Here is a 19088-nt window from a genome sequence, read left to right as displayed (position 1 = left end):
GCGCAGGCCTGAGGCATTGTCTCAGAGCTGCAGAGATAAAATAGCACAGCAGATAGGGCACTTAATGTGCACAAGGCTGACCTGACAATCAGAACAACTTTTAACTATCTCACAGTAATACAATTTAAAAATGCATTAAAATTTTAAAATGAGGGCCCAGAGAGATAGCACAGCCTTGCAAGCAGCCGATCCAGGACCAAAGGTGGTTGGTTCGAATCCCGGTGTCCCATAGGGTCCCCCGTGCCTGCCAGGAGCTATTTTTTTTTTTTTTTTTTTTTTTTTTTTTGGTTTTTGGGCCACACCCGGCGGTGCTCAGGGGTTACTCCTGGCTGTCTGCTCAGAAATGGCTCCTGGCAGGCACGGGAGGGGGGGGGGGGGAGACCATATGGGACACCGGGATTCGAACCAACCACCTTTGGTCCTGGATCGGCTGCTTGCAAGGCAAACGCCACTGAGCTATCTCTCCGGGCCCGCCAGGAGCTATTTCTAAGCAGACAGCCAGGAGTAACCCCTGAGCACTGCTGGGTGTGGCCCAAAAACCAAAAAAAAATTTTTAAATGAATAATGAACATAGATATATAGAATGCATTGGAGACCATGAAAAACATCCATGATCCTTTAATCTGTTGGGACATTCTAAAATACTTTGTTCCTGCTTGTAGTATGCACCTTATTTATTTAGGTGTGTGTTTGGGTCACACTTGGTGGTGTTCAAGGCTTATTCCTGGCTCTGTGCTCAGGGTAATGGGGGTCAAAGTCAGATCAGCTGCAAGCAAGGCAAGTGTCCTACCACTGTACCATCTCTCTGGCCCCATGCTCCATATTAACTCTTCCATAAGAATCTCCTCATGCCATTAAATATCCTCTTTCTTTCATTCTTATCCCATTCTCTCTATCATGCCTGTTGTAATGGTCAGAAGTCACACAGCCTTTATTACAGTGCTCCTCAAGATTCTCACTTGTGGTCAGTGTACACACCCTTTAGCTGTCAGGCTCACACACACTCTTGTAATTGCAGCACTAAGAGTTCCAAATTTGCAAATGCATTCAGAGTTCTACACATCGTATGATGGGAAACACAGGCTCAAACTCTTAACCTCATGCTTGCAAGGTAGGTACTTTGCTACACAACTATCTGTTTCCTTGCCTCCTCAAAACAGTAACATCTACATGATATTCCACTACATCATACCATGACTGACTTACAGCATGTGTTGTCAGAAAATAAATGTATGCTATTTAGATGGACACATCGTGATATTAAGAACACTCCCTACATTTCCCTATAGTCCACGATATTTAGAACTGTGGACTTACAATCCACAATATTCAGGACACTTTCCTATAGTTGTCACCATGACTAGTCCTGTCTACAGAATCTTCTAGCTGTGATACCATTGAACTGTACTCAAGATACAAAATTTCCATCCGGTCTTCGGCATAGACTGCACATAGCAGAGGCACGTACCTGTCACCTGAGTAGGTGCGATCACTTGGCTGGCGCTCGATGTGGAAGCTTCTGGAGCTACCTCCACCGGCACAGGAGGGGATGTTTTCTCAATCACGACTGTGTGAGGAAGAAGGGGGGTGAGGGAAAAAAATTGAAAGCCTGCACAGTGCATGGAAATTCCATTCCAAACTGAAGTGCAAGTCAGCCTAAAGAGACCGCCGAGTTGTCAGAGAATAGAAGCTGCCCTGGCCCCTAAAGCTCTGGGGATTAACACAAAGCACTGGAGGCCACATTGAGTAGGAATATCTGAGAGATTTTGAGGAGCCAAGAAAAACCACCTCGGAGGTGAGTGTTTGGGGGCCGGAGCGCGGCCGCTCCGCTGCGCTTCGCGGCCGCGCACTCCACCTCGCCAATGAGTACCACCACAACACGTAGAAAAACCCACAGCGTAAGCGAGACAATGGGGAGACTACGCAGACCAACTTCAACCATAGAGAATGAAGATGGAAACTCTGATGACCCAACAACGACCAACTACCTAAGCAGTCTTTCAGAAATGGAGTTTAGAGACGAAATATGGAGGTTGCTATCAGATATCAAAGAAAGTATAAATCAGAGCACTAATAAAAATCAAGAGAATATGAAGACAGAAATCAGAAAACTCCAAACTGAAATATCAGATCAGATAACAGGTCTGAAAAACTCAATAGACGAATTGAAGAACATAATGGATGAGTTTTCCAACAGGTTAACAGCAGCTGAGGATAGAATTAGTGCTTTAGAAGATGAGATGCATAACAACTTTACACAGCAGAAGAGATTAGAAAAAAACCTCAAATCAAATGATCAGACAATGGAAAATTTACTCAAAGAATATGAGAAGATGAAAATAGAAGTCTTTGATAAGCTCAACAGAAACAACTTCAGAATCATTGGAGTTCCAGAGACCCAAGAAGAAAATCTTCAGGAAGAATCAATGGTTAAGAACATCATCACAGAGAAACTACCAGAGCTAAAGAAAACATGTGACCAAATCCTGCATGCCCGAAGAGTACCAGCTAAAAAAGACCCCAGTAGAAACACCCCAAGACACATCCTAGTCACCATGATGAAACCCACCGATAGAGATAGAATACTGCAAGCAGCAAGATCGAAAAGGGAAATTACATTCCACGGAGCATCCTTGAAATTTACAGCAGACCTGTCACCAGAAACACTCAAGGCCAGAAGGCAGTGGTGGGACGTAGTGGCAAAACTCAATGAAATAAATGCTTCGCCAAGAATATTGCACCCAGCAAAACTAAGTTTCAGGTTTGACGGATGTATACACGGCTTCACAGATAAACAACAGCTCAAAATCTTTGCAGACTCAAAACCAGCCTTAAAAGAAAAACTGAAAGATCTACTCTAAAAACAAGACAGAACAAAAAACACACCAAACTTCTACACAAAGATGGCAATAAATCCCATGACAATTATTTCTCTCAATGTCAATGGACTAAATGCACCAGTTAAGAGGCACAGAGTGGCGAAATGGATCAAAAAACTGAAGCCAACCTTCTGCTGTCTACAAGAAACACACCTGAATAGTCAGAATAAACATAGACTCAAAATCAAAGGCTGGAGGAAAATCATTCAAGCAAACAACACCCTTAAAAAAGCGGGGGTGGCCATACTAATATCAGATGACACAAACTTTATACTCAGAAAAATTGTAAGGGACAAAGATGGATATTATGTACTAATCAAGGGATTTGTACAGCAAGAAGAAATCACTCTCCTAAACATATACGCACCGAATGAGGGTCCAGCAAAGTATTTAATACAATTGTTGACAAATCTGAAGAAGGATATCAATAATAACACAATAATTGTGGGAGACCTCAACACAGGCTTGTCAACACTTGATAGGTCAACCAAATGGAAACCCAACAAAAATATACTAGACCTGCAAAAAGAAATGGATGAAAGAGGCCTAGTAGATATATATAGGGCACTCTATCCTCAGAAACCTGGATACACATTCTTTTCCAATGTACATGGATCATTCTCCAGGATAGATCATGTGCTGGCACATAAAACATACCTCCATAAAATAAAAAAGATAGACATTTTGCAGGCTGCCTTTGCTGACCACAAGGCTCTGAAGTTAGATGTGAACTGCAAAGGGACACAGAAGAAAAAATTTAACACCTGGAAGTTAAACAGCCTCATACTCAATAACCAGTGGGTCCGAGATGAAATCAAGGAGGAAATCAAAAGGTTCCTGGAAACAAATGACAATAAAGACACAAACTATCAGAACTTATGGGACACAGCAAAAGCAGTACTGAGAGGAAAATTTATAGCTTTGCAAGCACACATCAGGAAGGAAGAAGGAGCTTACCTGAGTAGCTTAATGACACAGCTAATAGAACTAGAAAGTGCTCAACAAAAGGACCCAAAAATAGGGAGACAGAAGGAAATAACAAAGCTGAGAGCAGAAATCAACGAAGTGGAAACCCAAAAAACAATCCGAAAGATCAACGAAAGCAGAAGTTGGTTCTTTGAAAAAATAAACAAGATTGATAGACCATTGGCAAAACTCACAAAGCAAAAGAAAGAGAGAAACTTGATAACGCGTATTAGAAATGAGAAGGGGGAGATCACTACAGATACTGCAGAGATTCAAAGGGTATTCAGAGAATACTTTGAGAAACTCTATGCCACTAAATATGAGAACCTGGAAGAAATGGATAAATTTCTGAACTCATATAACCTTCCACGGTTGAATAAAGAAGAGGTAGCATATCTAAACACCCCCATCACTATTGAGGAAATTAAAACTGTAATCAAAAATTTACCCAAAAACAAAAGCCCAGGCCCTGATGGATTCACGAATGAATTCTTTCAAACCTTTCAAGAGGAACTACTACCAATTCTGGCCAGGCTCTTTTATGAAATCGAAAAAACAGGAATACTTCCAAATAGCTTTTATGAAGCCAACATCACCTTAATACCAAAACCTGATAGAGATGCTGCCAAAAAAGAAAATTACAGACCAATATCCCTGATGAACACAGATGCAAAGATCCTCAACAAAATCCTGGCGAACAGGATCCAGTGCCTCATCAAGAAGATCATTCACTTTGATCAAGTAGGTTTCATCCCAGGAATGCAAGGATGGTTTAACATCCGTAAATCTATTAATATAATACACAACATAAACAACAACAAAAATAAAAATCACATGGTCATATCAATAGATGCAGAAAAAGCATTTGATAAGGTTCAACACCCATTCTTGATTAAAACTCTCAGCAAGATAGGAATAAAAGGAACCTTTCTCAATATAGTCAAAGCCATCTACCAGAAGCCAGTGGCAAATATTATCCTCAATGGAGAAAAACTAAAATCCTTTCCTCTAAATTCTGGTACAAGACAAGGCTGTCCTCTCTCACCACTCCTATTCAACATAGCACTGGAAGTACTTGCTATAGCGATTAGGCAAGAAAAAGATATCAAGGGAATTCAGATAGGAAAGGAAGAAGTCAAGCTCTCACTGTTTGCAGATGACATGATACTCTACTTAGAAAACCCTAAAGACTCTACCAAAAAGCTTCTAGAAATAATAGATTTGTATAGCAAAGTGGCAGGATACAAAATTAACACACAAAAATCAATGGCCTTTTTATACACGAATAATGATAGGGAAGAAATGGACATTAAGAGAACAATCCCATTCACATTAGTTCCACACAAACTCAAATATCTTGGAGTCAACCTGACTAAAGATGTGAAGGATCTATACAAAGAAAACTACAAAACACTGCTCCAAGAAATAAGAGAGGACACGCGGAAATGGAAACACATACCATGCTCATGGATTGGCAGGATCAACATCATTAAAATGGCAATACTTCCAAAAGCATTGTACAGATTTAACGCGATTCCTCTAAAGATACCCATGACATTTTTCAAAGAAGTGGATCAAATACTTCTGAAATTCATCTGGAACAACAAACAACCTCGAATAGCTAAAGCACTCCTTGGGAAAAGGAATATGGGAGGCATTACTTTCCCCAATTTTAAGTTGTATTACAAAGCAACAGTTATAAAAACAGCATGGTATTGGAATAAAAACAGACCCTCAGATCAGTGGAATAGGCTTGAGTACTCAGAGAAGGTTCCTCAGACATATAACCACCTTGTTTTTGATAAAGGAGCAAAAAATCCTAAATGGAGCAGGGAAAGCCTATTCAACAAGTGGTGTTGGCACAACTGGTTAACCACTTGCAAAAAAGCGAACTCAGACCCCCAGCTAACACCATATACAAAGGTAAAATCCAAATGGATTAAAGACCTTGATATCAGAACTGAAACTATAAGGTATATAGAACAACATGTAGGTGAAACACTCCAGGACATTGAGACTAAAGGCATCTTTAAGGAGGAGACAGCACTTTCCAAGCAAGTGGAAGCAGAGATAAACAGATGGGACTATATTAAGCTGAAAAGCTTCTGCATCTCAAAGGAAATAGCGCCCAGAATACAAAGGCCACCCACTGAGTGGGAGAAATTATTCACCCAATACACATCAGATAAAGGGCTAATATCCAAAATTTACAAGGTACTGACAGAACTATACAAGAAAAAAACAACTAACCCCATCAAAAAATGGGGAGAAGAAATGAACAGACACTTTGAAAAAGAAGAAAGGCAAATGGCCAAAAGGCACATGAAAAGATGTTCAACATCACTAATCGTCAGGGAGATGCAAATCAAAACTACTATGAGGTACCACCTCACGCCACTGAGATTGGCACACATCACAAGAAAGGAAAACAAGCAGTGCTGGCGGGGATGTGGAGAGAAAGGAACTCTTTTTCACTGCTGGTGGGAATGCCGTCTAGTACAACCTTTATGGAAAGCGATATGGAGATTCCTTCACAAACTGGAAATTGAGCTTCCATACGATCCAGCTATACCACTCCTAGGAATATACCCAAGAAACACAAAAATACAATACAAAAAACCCTTCCTTACTCCTATATTCATTGCAGCGCTATTTACAATAGCCAGACTCTGGAAACAACCAAGATGCCCTTCAACAGATGAGTGGCTGAAGAAACTGTGGTACATATACACAATGGAATACTATGCAGCCATCAGGAGAGATGAAGTCATGAAATTTTCCAATACATGGATGTACATGGAATCTATTATGCTGAGTGAAGTAAGTCAGAGGGAGAGAGAAAGACGCAGAATGGTTTCACTCATCTATGGGCTTTAAGAAAAATGAAGGACATTTTTAACAATATCTCAGAGACAAGAGAGATGAGGGCTGGTAGGTGCAGCTCAGGACATGCAGCTCATCACATAGAGTGATGAGTGCAGTTGCAGAGATGACTACACTGAAAACTATCATAAAATGTGAATGAATGAGGGAAGTAGAAAGCCTGTCTCGAGTACAGGTGTAGGGGGGTGGGGAGGAGGGAGATCTGGGAAATTGGTGGTGGGAATGTTACACCGGTGAAGGGGGGGTGCTCTTTACATGACTGTAATCATACAACTATAATCATGTTTGTAATCACGGTGTTTAAATAAAGATAAAAAATAAAAAATAAAAACCCACTAAAAAAAAAAAAAAAAAAAAAAAAAAAAAAAAAAAAGAAATGTAGTTATGTAAATCAGATACATTAACATTCACACAATGCTTAGGTGGATGAGTTAGTGTACCTGTTATAATTTAGTGAAAATCTTTATTTCCTAGGGTATCCTTAAGTCTTTTCAAAGTTTATTTGTTCCAAGATTGGTGTTTTTGTTATTATTATATTTGAATCTTTCCCCATTCACTAACCAAAAAAAAAAAAAAAAAAAAAAAAAAAAAAAAGAAAAACCACCTCACATCCAAAGTGGAGCCTTGGAGAATGTTCTAATAATATATACCACGCCTGACCATAGGAAAGAGTGAAAAGCCTAGCTTTCTGGCTATCCCCTGCTTATAGAGCATTACAGGAATATAGTCATAGAGATATTTGCTTTGCTTTTCACTTTCTCCACTTCACTTCAGAATTAGAATGACTTTTTCTTAAGCCCTAAAATCAAAGATGCAACCAAGTCGCGGTTTTGTCTCTTACTCAGAGTATATATTATGGGCTGACTATAATTACCTGGAAAGTGTGGCTGCAGATGAATCGTGGAAACACCTGGAGAGAGCTGGGGTTGACCAGGCTCAAGTTTGGTTTTTCCTTGATCCAAGGAAGCAATTTCCTGGACGGTCATGGTAGAAATAAAGAGAGAGTGTTGAAAGGAGGATTCACTTCTGGTGGTCCATATTCTATGTCCATAGACAAGGTCTACACCTATGTCTACCCCTCCAGAGGCAAACAGAATCTCACAGGACAAGGCCCGAAGACAGTGTTGGTAGAGGGGAATTAGAAGAAAAGAATTCTGGCTGTGTCTATAGATTGGGGAACCCTTGAAGTTGCCCCATAGAGCTGTTTTGAGAGCTTGTTTATAGATACTAGCAGGTCAGGGACTGTCATCTTCTTTGACAGAGGGCAAGCACATCTTTGGGAGAGACGCGCATGAAGTGTTGAGGGAGGAAGGGTAGCACCTTTCCTATCCAGTCAGGTCATTTGAGTCAACTTTGGTGATTAATGGGGTGACAGATGTCACAGCCAGATCGTCCTCACATCACCATGGAGTTGCTTGAGGCACGTGTCTGCCACTAATTTGGAGGGCTCATAGCGAGGCCCCTTCAACAAAAGCCATGACTCAGGGGCTCACATCTGGTCTAGAACAAGGTAAGGCAAATCACACATGACCACACTAGGAAGAGGGCAGCACCTCTTCACTGATGCTGACATTGCCGAAGCAAGGAGGTGGAAACAAGACATAACATGTGATGGGTTTCTGGGCCTGCCATCTGCTGCACTGAACATTCCAGAACTTTACACACACACACACACACACACACACACACACACACACACACACACACACACACACCTACTCTCTGGGGTGAAGCAGGAGACTCCTTTCTTTCCTGTCACCTACCCTGTCTGCTGGGCCACAAGCACAGAAGAAAGCTGGAGACTTGAAGCTCAAGTCTAGCTTCCAGACCTGCGGGCTCATAAGGACTGATTGAATCTGGCTGATTATAATCATCCAGGGAGGTACCTTCTCTATGCTCTCCAACTGCTCCTGACAGTCCTGCCCTCCACACACCTGTCTCTTGGTCAATATTCAGCCTCTTTCCCTTAGCTCCTGTCTGTTGCCACATGAGCCCCTCTCTGAGCTTTCAACATCACCTTCCCTGCATTCTCTAAAATAGGGAGCCTGCATGAAGTGCTAATGTGAGGGTTATGGGTGCTTGTGGGGCAACTCCACTGAGCGTCCTCCAGACTAGCCAGGTGCCCACCCAGCTTCCCTTTCTCTATCACAGTCATCTGGGTTCTATTCTCCACCCAGACTGTGTGCATTGCATGGCTCTTCATTCTCATACTTTGACAAGATGGCCCACGTTAGCCAGTGTGTGCATACACACTCTCTGTCTCTGTCTGTCTGTCTCACATACACACACACACACACACACACACACACATACACACACACACACACACACACACTCATACCCACACTCACTAATCGAAAGCTCTAATTGGCCTTTGCAAAGTTGTTCTTCCTAGCTCAGCCAATTCAGCTGAAACTAGTCATGGAGAAATGATAGTCATGGCCCCCTCTTCCCATCTCTCTTCCTCTCAACAGCATTGTCAAGTTTTCTAGTACTCAACCAATACAGATGACCTCAGCTGTCTCCTTCATACGTCCTGCCGAACTAACCATTTTCATACCTTGTTGGCAATGACAGCAAGGAACAAAAGCATGAGCAGAAGCCAGTGTGCTCCTGTAGCTTCCAGACAGCACCAAGCAGGGAGAACAACTGAGCAGCAGGGATCCGCCCACTTTAGTATTTCATGCTTCCAACCAACCCCAAGTTCTTTTTCTAACCACATATCTCCATGACTTCTTACCCTGCCTCCTGTGCACCAGAAATTTACTATCCACAAACTACTGCTTTCTCTTCCTCCACTTTAAGTATCACAAGGCCACCAAGGCACTGAGGGCCACATCTCATTCACAGTTTAACTGTATTGAAACACTCACACATACACACACACATACACACACACACACACACGCATACACATTCTTAATCTCAACACACTTTCATATCTTTCTTGAGAGCTGTGATCAACTGGTTGGCTAGTTTATTTAAGCAAAGGAACAAAGCAAGAAAAAAAAAAGATAAGCCAAGACTCGTCAAAGGGCTGAATGGGTCACTCACATTTCAACAATTCCTCCCTCCACACAGCCACTAGAGCTCAAGTCAAAATCCAAATTGTGTACTTCTGTCATCTAGATACCAGTAAGGTATTACCCAAACTGGGGTATGTAGGGAGAGAGCACAAATCCTTTAGGGAACGTTTGAAAATAGTGTTTCCTCCTTGGGAGATGCCAACACTCTCTCTAAAATCAGATTTTCTTCCCCCACCCCAGATTCCTCAATGCTCACATTATTAGTTTTCATATTTACAAACTATAGTTTTTTTTTGAGGACTGATAATAACATGCTCACACATGAACGCTGCATTGAAGTCAACTAAACCTACTTGTCCACAACCATGGATAAACATTTAGAATAAACTCACTTCCACACTGTCACTCAATAAAGAAGTGGAATGAGCCTGAGATGAATCAGGAGACTCTAGGCACAGGACTTAGAGCCAGCCAACATCTGCATGCCATCCACACACGGCTCACAGTTCTGAGTCCCACTTCATGTCACATGACCAAGAGGTGGATAAAAATGTCTGTAAATTCTCTAGGAGGCAAATGTCATGGTATGTGGTTATAAGTAGTGAGGAGGAACTCTGTTTTTATTCTAGTTCAATCCAACTCACGTGGGATAATGAGTTGAATGAAACAGCATTTCCTTCTTTCCTATGTCTGTGACTATGAATACACACTTATTGAGTCCTCTCAGGACACACTGCATGCTGCTGGTCATGAGGTCATTCATCACTTTCTGCTTCAGCCCCAACATCCCTACCTCTCTGCAGTGGTTCTTGTTAGCCTTCAAACTCCATGAGAAAGAGGCTTTATCTCCAATGATTTTCCTAGCATGCCAAGAGTGTTTTCTGTGCAATTGGGGGGGGGGGGGAGGAGGCATCATGGTTCCTCCCATGAACAGAGATTCTATTTCTGTATACCCAATGATCTACCATGTATATGCATAGATAAAGTCTATCAACAGCCCAAGCCTAAAAACAGAAAAATAGCATCCCAGCAGGTGACAAAAAAATCACAAATGATGAGTCAATTACCTTCTCAGGGAGTGCAGGTGCCACTAAAATAAGAAAAGAAAGAGCCATTAGTGCCATCAAGGACCATCACCTCTGAAGATTTCAATGTTTAATAAGCAACCAAAGTGCATTTCTTTCCTCCCAAGGAGTGGAATAGGGGTCAATGGAGAAAGACGGTCCTGTGGGGAATGAAAGTGACTTGACAAATGCAGCAGCTCTCAAAGTAGATACCACAGAGTTGGTTCCAATTCTAACCTCTTCTGGCACCTCATTCTGCGCCTAATAATTTCGTGGAACATCCCACATCAGACAGACCAAATCCTTTTCATTCACTGGGCACATATTTATCGTTGAGGTAATTGAAAACATCTGACATCCTTTCTCACACATGTTCCAGAAGACCAACCCTCCCCCTTCAAATCAGCAAGAACCAGATTGGATCCTCTGATACCTATAACTCATGTCTGCTGAACCTGACACATGGCTCTAGTGTCAACTAGAATTATGGGGGAAAATAACCCCAAGTCTGTGAGATTCAAGGTGAGATCAGACTGAAACTTGGAAGACTATGATATATTCCACCATCCAAAGCATGGCCCTGGGATGATGGCTCTGGGTCTTGGAGGTCTTCTCACTAACCAGTGTTTACTGTAGCCCTCACATCTCAGGTTAGCCATTCACTGGAATATTCCTGATGAGCTGGTATCTCCACAGACAGCTTGGATGGGGGGCAAAAATCTATCCAGGGACCAGGGACTCTTTTGCTTCCCTCCCCGATGATTCCTCCAGTAGATCCCTACAGCAGAAATGCAGGTGTGTATCACACTCAGGACATTGCAGCAAGCTGGCGAACACTGCTGGTTTACGGCTGTTGAGCTTCATGAAACAAGAGTTGGAGCCAGCAGAGCACACGGAGGTGTGGAGTTAAGAGATTCCTCTACCTGCAGGGAAGCTGCTCAAATGCTCAGTGCTCCTTGAACTCCAGCCCTTCTCTCCTCTCAAGATCCAGGTGTGACACCTAATAGCATTTCTGCTCTAGGGATCTACCGGAGGAATCATCAGGGAAGGAAGCAAAAGAGTTCCACAGAAATTGGGAGGTATTGGGGAAGAAGCTTTGTGTAGTAAATATTCTCCGAGAGAGCGTGTGTGTGCATGTGAGAGAGTGATAGTGTATTTAAGAGAGTGTGTGTGAGAGAGAGGGAGGGTGTGAGAGACAAAGAGAGTGAGAGAAAGTGAATTTGTGTGTGTGTGAAAGGGAGTGTTTGTGTGTCAAAGAGTGTGTGTGTGAGAGAGAGAAGCCTATTTTTCAAATGCCAAAAACCAAGTTCATTGCCTGCGGATGACCTTGAGAGCAGAAGGTTTAACCCTTCCATTCACCAAGACGCTCTGTGGCCCAATCACCTGCCCTCTCTGTAGGGCAGCTATCAAGTAGCATTGCCTGCAGTGGCCACCTCCCTCAAGTATGAAACAATGAGTCTAGGGGATGGTTTCCCCCCTTCTTACACCTAAAGACAGGTGTCAGTTCACAGGAACCCCTGTTCTTGGGGATCCCCTGGGTGGCTTCAATGCAGCCTTCTGCCTTCAGGACATCTCTGCCTCCCAACCTGGGTCAAGATTCTTTGTCATGAGGCTGGAGCTCGGGTTTTAACCCTCTTCAAACTGGGATTCCACATTTCCAGACACAGAAATGAATTCGGGCTGTTCTGTGATTGATCTAAATTCCTCTCTGGGAATTAAGACACACACACACACACACACGTGTGCACAGTTAGACAATGTCCTGAGCTTACCATGGCATAGTACTAGTGAACTAGGGGTCTAGAACTCTCCAGAAGAAATGTTTTATTAGGAGTCATTGTGTCCTCCTTTGGGGATGCTTGAGGTCATCAGGACACCTCTCCAGGTAAAAGTAAGAGAATCAGGGCTGAAGCAATAACATAGCAGGTAAGCACTTGCCTTACATACAGTCAACCGGGGTTCTATCTACGGCACCCCTTATGGTCCCTGAGCCCACCAGGAGTGATTCCTGAGTACAGAGTCAGGAGTCATCCCTGAACACTGATGAGTTGGGCCCCAAACAAACAAAAAATAAGGTGGCTAATAGCACATAGAGATCAGAGACCAGGGGTGCTACCAACAATGCTCAGAGGAGTCTGCCATAATCAAGAGTCATTCTGGACTGGCACAGTGACAAGGCTGCAAAGGCACATTCTAGAAAACTCTTCAGAGGCAACCAAGGCAAAGACATTCAAGATTGGTGGATAGACCCAAGCTCACCTTCGGACTCTGCCGCTCCCGGCCTGTGCTCCTGGGTGAAGGTGAGGGCCTCCACGGGCTCTTCCTTGGCTGGGAGAGGTGGAGGGTGAGTACTTTTAGCAACAGGCTGAGTGTTCTTGGGCTTGACAAACACAGGTCCTCTACCTACATGGTGATGGATTGGCCTGCGTCTATGAACGCCAGAAACCGTATAACCCATTCCACCAGGACAGATTTCCTTAAAAGCAGCTAGATTTGGGATGGGAAAATAGGCCTTTTAAAAACCTAAAAAGTGCAAACTTATACAGAGGAAAAGATCACGATGAATATGTCTTAATCAATCATCACAAATACAGTCACATTTACAAATGTTGAAAACAGATGCATAATGCTTACAGAAAAAAAAAACACACACACACAACCATTTCCCTTAATAAACATTTCCCATCTGTTCATTCTTCATCATATCCAATCAGAATTTAGATCTATATAGCATAGCATTTATTATCAGCAAGTTAGGAGAACTTATATTGTATATTAAATAGTATACATCACATTCGGTATTATAATACACATTACATAAAAGTTTTATAGCAAGACTATATTATATATCAGGGAAATGTATGCGTGTGTACGTGTGTGTGTGTGTGTGTGTGTGTGTGTGTGTGTGTGTGTGTGTGTGTGAAATATCTGCTGAATCAGACTTCCTGGTTTTTGCTGTTTTGGTGTCCTTTCATTCTTTATTAACAATAAACTCAATAGCACCTCTTTAAGTTAGATGACTAGCAAGAAAATTTAACAAAGAAAATCTACTCTTTGAGGAAATAGGGGCCTGAAATCTTTAACATGTTGTTCCCAGTGGAAGAACACAAGGGATTCAGGTAAAAGAAAGGGTTTCCACTAACGAAAAGGATATTGGAGAGGATTGGATTGGATGGGATGGGATGGGATGGGATGGGATGGGATGGGATGGGATGGGATGGGATGGGATTGGATTTAGAGGAGAAAATTCTGAGGATGGTGAGAAGAGCACCAATCAAGTTAGACCTGCTAGAGCAGAGAGACAGTGAGTAAAACAGACATGAGTCTAATCCATCTTGGCTGAGATGGCCAAGGACTTACAACTGTACAAAAGGTGATTTTCTGGGGCCACTGTGCCAGTAGAGTTTGGAGGCTCAGGTATAACTCTGCTCACCAGGAAAGTGGTCCTGGGTGTTTGCAAAAATGAAACTGGATGCACAAGAAAGGGAAAGACCAGGGAAAGGCCATGGGGTGTGGCCCATGAGGAAAAGGCCCCTTCTGAGGTCACCAGATCCACAATTTAGGAGCATCTGGGCAATTTTTTTCCCTACTTCTCTACCTGAAAGTCGAATGAGTTCTTCCTGATGTGTACTGAGCAACAGATCTTTGATCAAATGTTCTGGACTAAATTGAGTTCTCAATAAAAAATTAAAAAAGAGGTACTGAAATATTCCTCCCAGTCTGCCAAGCATTGCTTTTCAGAGGAATTGGAACAGTACAACCTCATTCTGTGTTTCACAAAATACATCCCTTACTTGAAAGAAAAGATGTTGCCAGAGGAAATTAGCTTTTCTAGCAAGTATCTGAAATAGTAAAAAAAAATTTTAAGGACTTTATAAAAATCAACAGCATAATCCAATGCTAAATGCAAAACGTTCATCTTGGACTCATTCTCACATTATTCATCTTGATGTATGACCAGTGCAAAAGATCACAAAGCTCTTAGAGCGAACTTTAGAGGACTATTATAAATCACCAAGACATCATTGGTGATTCATTTTTAATCATGAAAGTCTCTGATCCCAGTGGAGGAGCCAAGGGCCTTTAGCTCAAAATGATTCTGCCTGCGTGATATGACACTCCTGTGCTGTGTGGGTTCCTTCCCATCCCATCCACTAAAAAGGATGGATGGAATTTGGTATGGTACAGCTGTAAGGTATGATTTAAGCTGACAGGGGTCTCAAACTCGTGGCCTGCTGGCCGCAAACGGCCCTCTGTACAATATTTTGTGGCCCTGCCCTAGAGGAATCTTTTTTGTTTTGTTTTGTTTTAGTTGTTTGGGTCACACCCCCCAATGTTCAAGGCTTACTACTGACTTTGCACTCAAGGATCACCCCGATTTTGCCTCCTGCAGTCCCCAGGTAAATTGAGCTTGAGAACCCTGATTTAAGGCATTAGTGATGATCTATGGTCTTCCATTGGAGGGATCTCCTCAAACATACATGGGATTAGAATTGTTTATGCTATTCCAGGCAAGCCCATTGGAGCCATGTTTCCTCAGATAATATCATAAACTGCCTATGAGGTGGAGGACTGCTTGTTCTCTACTCCAGGTAGCCCTGTATGGCCCTGTTGGGGAAGTGGAGGACCCTGGGGGGTGAACTAAGGATGTTGCAGACTCAGACATGCACCCACTCTTCCTGAGCATTAAGCCCACTGAGTACCAAACTACAAGACCATCACCTTTGAACTCTCAGCATTCCTGCAAACTTTTAGGAGCAGGATGTGAGGCTGTCTCTGAAAAAGGAACCCCCTCACAATGTCCATCATGAGGGTGCACCCCTGCAACAAAGCAATGGGAAAGGAGTGTCCCACCATCCCTGTGGATGACTAATTACTGAGTATATCAGAGAAGCCAAATTCTGGGAGCTGAGGGACAGAACATAATGACTTTTTCTTATCCTTCCTAAGGAAGTCTCAGATCACCCAGACCCTTGGGAGACTTTTGTCATGGTCCCCATTGACGTGGCTTTACGCCCAAAGCTTCCATATTGACTATCTTATTAAGTGTAAAGGCAGAAGCCCAGGCATCTTACCTGTACCAGGCTGGGGGCATTTCTCACAGTGGGGGCCCCAGGCCTTGCCCACACTACAACAGCAGAGCTGCTTGGTGAGGTGGACGGACAGAGGATGCAGGCACTGTCTCCCGGAACTGACCAGCCGGTAGCATGGCCCCTTCTCCTCTGAGATCATGGGGGGTTCCGCTGTAGCAGAGAGAGAAGAGCTGACGTCTCCTGAGGAGGAGGCACACCTGCTTTTCAGGCAAGAGGGGGCACCACCCCCAGCAGATATCATCGAAGACCTATGTGCCAGCCTGTCTACACTTCAGGATCATCTGGGTTAAGACTTAGTTTCCTGAACACATCTGTGCAATTACTTCCATGTCTGGCCTTTTCTTTTTGATTTTTATTTCTATTTTGGAATTTGGACCACAACAAGAGGTGCTCATAGGTTACTTCCTGGCTCTGTACTCAAAAATTACTTCTGGCAGGCTTGGGGACCCTATGGGATGCCAGGGATGGAACCTAGGTTAGGTGCATGCAAGGCAAGGCCCTCCCTACAGTTTGAAATAAGAAAAGTTAATTGTCCTGATTCTCCCAATTACACTGGTACTCTACTTTCCCCCATTTTGGGCCCATACCGGCAGCACTCAGGGGTTACTCCTCACTCAAAAATCACTCCGATTGGTACTCAGGGGTAGCCAATAGGTGATGTCAAAAATCAAACCCTCGTCATTGTATGCAAGGCAAGTGCTTCGCTTCATATCACTCTGGCCCCAAGGATACTGGCTGTTTGGGGGATATTTCAATAAAGGGAAGAGAGCAATAAGATGGGTTACTTAGGAAAGTTACTGGGAGAGGAGTGTGGACAAGAAAGATCTTTCTAGAACCTCAAAACATTCTCAATGTGTCTTGTCAGTGATTCTTTCTCTTCTCTAACATTCAAAAGTCATGCAAGTAAGCTAGTTAAGATCCAATGTCACAAAGCAAAAGCTTTGTAAAAAAAAAAAAAATTAAAACAAATGTGGTTATTGCCCCTGAAAGGTCACTATGTCCCTGGAGTGACCAAGAAAAAACTCCAATGGTGTATGTGTGCTTATACACACATGAATGTGTTTTGTCTACGGCTGTCTAATCTGAAAAGCATATACACAGTTATCTCCGTATCATCCACATGCTAAAGATTCTGCTCCAAATCCCCTCTCCAAACTGTTTGGAACCCACAACACATGTTTCCATAGAAACAACAATCCACCAGCTCACAAGAGCCTGTTATGCACACGGCAGGGATTAACTGTAATACTAATCACATTAATGTAAGTGTGAGATCCAAGGAACCTGGGGCCATTCAGAGAAAGGGGGCCCCAAATCCTCGATTTTGGCAAGCTGACTCTGATTCCCTCTTACTTCTTTCCCTCCACTCCTAGCCTGTGTCTCCCTCCCCATTGGCCTTGGTAAAGAGTTGATTTAACAGGTTCCATCCAGAAGGACCTAGGCCTGGAACCGAAAGCCACGAATTCTACTTCTATGAAGGCATCCCTCATGCCTGCTCCCCCAATCAAAGCAAAACCCAGACCAGTAATATTTGTTGTTTTCAGGGCTGCATGAGAGGGAATTGCAACAAGCTGCTTGCCTCTCCAAGTGAGATTGTTGAAACTTCCAGGAGTGCTCACAGAAAGTGACCCTTAAAGCTTCATCTCATCATCTGAAGAATCAAGCTCCTCGTTCAGCAAGTCAATCCTTCCTAAACATCTTAGTCTACACGTTCTGTTTTATACAAGCTTTTCTCCTCCCATCACTTCCTAAGGGTAGCTGGGCTGTGGGTGCTTTTTCCAGAGCATGTTCGATGGGAGTCTCAAGAAACCAAAGTCGTCAGCTAAAAGAGGCCAAAATTCAAGACCATGCCTTGAACAATGCCTGCCAGGAGCTATTTCTGAGAAGACAGCCAGGAATATACCCTGAGCACCACCGGGTGTGGCCCAAAAACCAAAAAAAAAAAAAAACAAAAACACCCACCAAGATAAAAAGAACAGCAAGAAGGATGCCATTATTGTATCTTTCCTTTCTTCCTGTTTATTTTGTTATTTTTGAGCCACACCCAGTGATGCTCAGGGCCTATTTCTGATGGTGCTTGGGAGACCAAATAGGATTCCAGGAATTGAACCCAGATCAGCTGTGTGCAAGGCAGCCACCCTCACCACTGTGCTATCGCTCTGGCCCCACTTTCTGCTTGTTTTTGTTTTTGTAGTGTTGGGATCAAAACCAAGACATATACAGTTACCATTAACCCACCTCTGAAGCCCTACAAAGGCCTATAGACTAAAAAGGCCTAAACTATAGATTTTACCTTTACTGATGCTTCCAGGATTCAAAATTCTCAAATGAATAGAATCATGTCTGAGTTCTAACAATCTGTACCCTTTAAAAGGGCCCCATTTTTCATACCTCTATTGCCTATTGTTCATTTCCAAGATACGATTCTGGAATTAAACTGGGGATTGGACATGCACAAGGCCAGTGCCTTAACCCCTGTACTATCTCTGGGTCCAATCCAACTAATTTTCTTAGACACTTTGAGATTGGGTGTGGGGTACAAGTACAGGGATAAAGCCAGAAAACTATGAAATAGTCAATGTCCCAGCCTCTGAATTCTTTTATCTGGCATCTTCTCTTCTGAACTTCTGGAGCTCTAAATTCTGGAAGGAAATAACTGCTCAGGAAAAAGTCTCTAGTCTGACTGCAGAGTTTGCTCTGGCAAACCCCCCAAATTTCACCTTTTTCCCTGCAAGATATAGGAGCTGAGCTGAGAAACAAGGTTGGGCCTGGAGGCTTGGGAGCAGAGGCCAGAGGTGATGTGATCAGAGGCCTCCCAAATCGCCTCGTTCAGCCTGGGCAAGTTAAGAACGAAGAAGAGGCAAGGAAGGCTAGGGGGATGGTTGTAACCTTTGACTGGAGTCAGGAATTCAGAGGGTGTTGGTCACCTCAGCGATGTGGAGAACAGAGCGAGCTTCCTATGGCTCTTTCATAACTGCCAAGGGCATTTCTGTGTGTTTAGAAAGTCAACCACACCTCCGGTGGCCTGGATATGCCCTAAATCCATGTGCAGTGGAGCAAGGTGGCCAAGTTCTTGCATGTTCCTCCTTTTGTCTCTCAAGGACAGTTACTGCAAAGATTTGGTATGAACTCTGTCCAAGGCATGTGTGCATGCATGTGCCCTATGTGTGTGAGACA

The 19088-nt window shown here is 43.1% G+C and overlaps 2 protein-coding genes across 3 annotated transcripts in view; one reads left to right on the top strand and one right to left on the bottom strand.

Annotated features, from left to right (window-relative positions):
• The window catches only part of FAM98A (family with sequence similarity 98 member A), a 582326-nt gene that overhangs the window by 276951 nt on the left and 286287 nt on the right, over positions 1 to 19088 (top strand). The window lies entirely within an intron of this gene.
• LTBP1 (latent transforming growth factor beta binding protein 1) overlaps positions 1 to 19088 on the bottom strand; it is a 275135-nt gene that overhangs the window by 94032 nt on the left and 162015 nt on the right. The window contains exons 10-14 of the mRNA XM_049784171.1: positions 15894 to 16061; positions 13078 to 13305; positions 10822 to 10844; positions 7603 to 7702; positions 1469 to 1567 (exon numbers count right to left, since the gene is read on the bottom strand). Coding sequence (XP_049640128.1) covers positions 1469 to 1567; positions 7603 to 7702; positions 10822 to 10844; positions 13078 to 13305; positions 15894 to 16061 — 618 coding nt within the window. The remainder of the gene's footprint in view (positions 1 to 1468; positions 1568 to 7602; positions 7703 to 10821; positions 10845 to 13077; positions 13306 to 15893; positions 16062 to 19088) is intronic.

This window comes from Suncus etruscus, chromosome 12 (genome assembly GCF_024139225.1).
Source record: "Suncus etruscus isolate mSunEtr1 chromosome 12, mSunEtr1.pri.cur, whole genome shotgun sequence".
Lineage (NCBI taxonomy): Eukaryota > Metazoa > Chordata > Mammalia > Eulipotyphla > Soricidae > Suncus > Suncus etruscus.
Note: the sequence above shows the minus strand (reverse complement) of the source record. Positions and strands in the feature narration are given on the sequence as shown.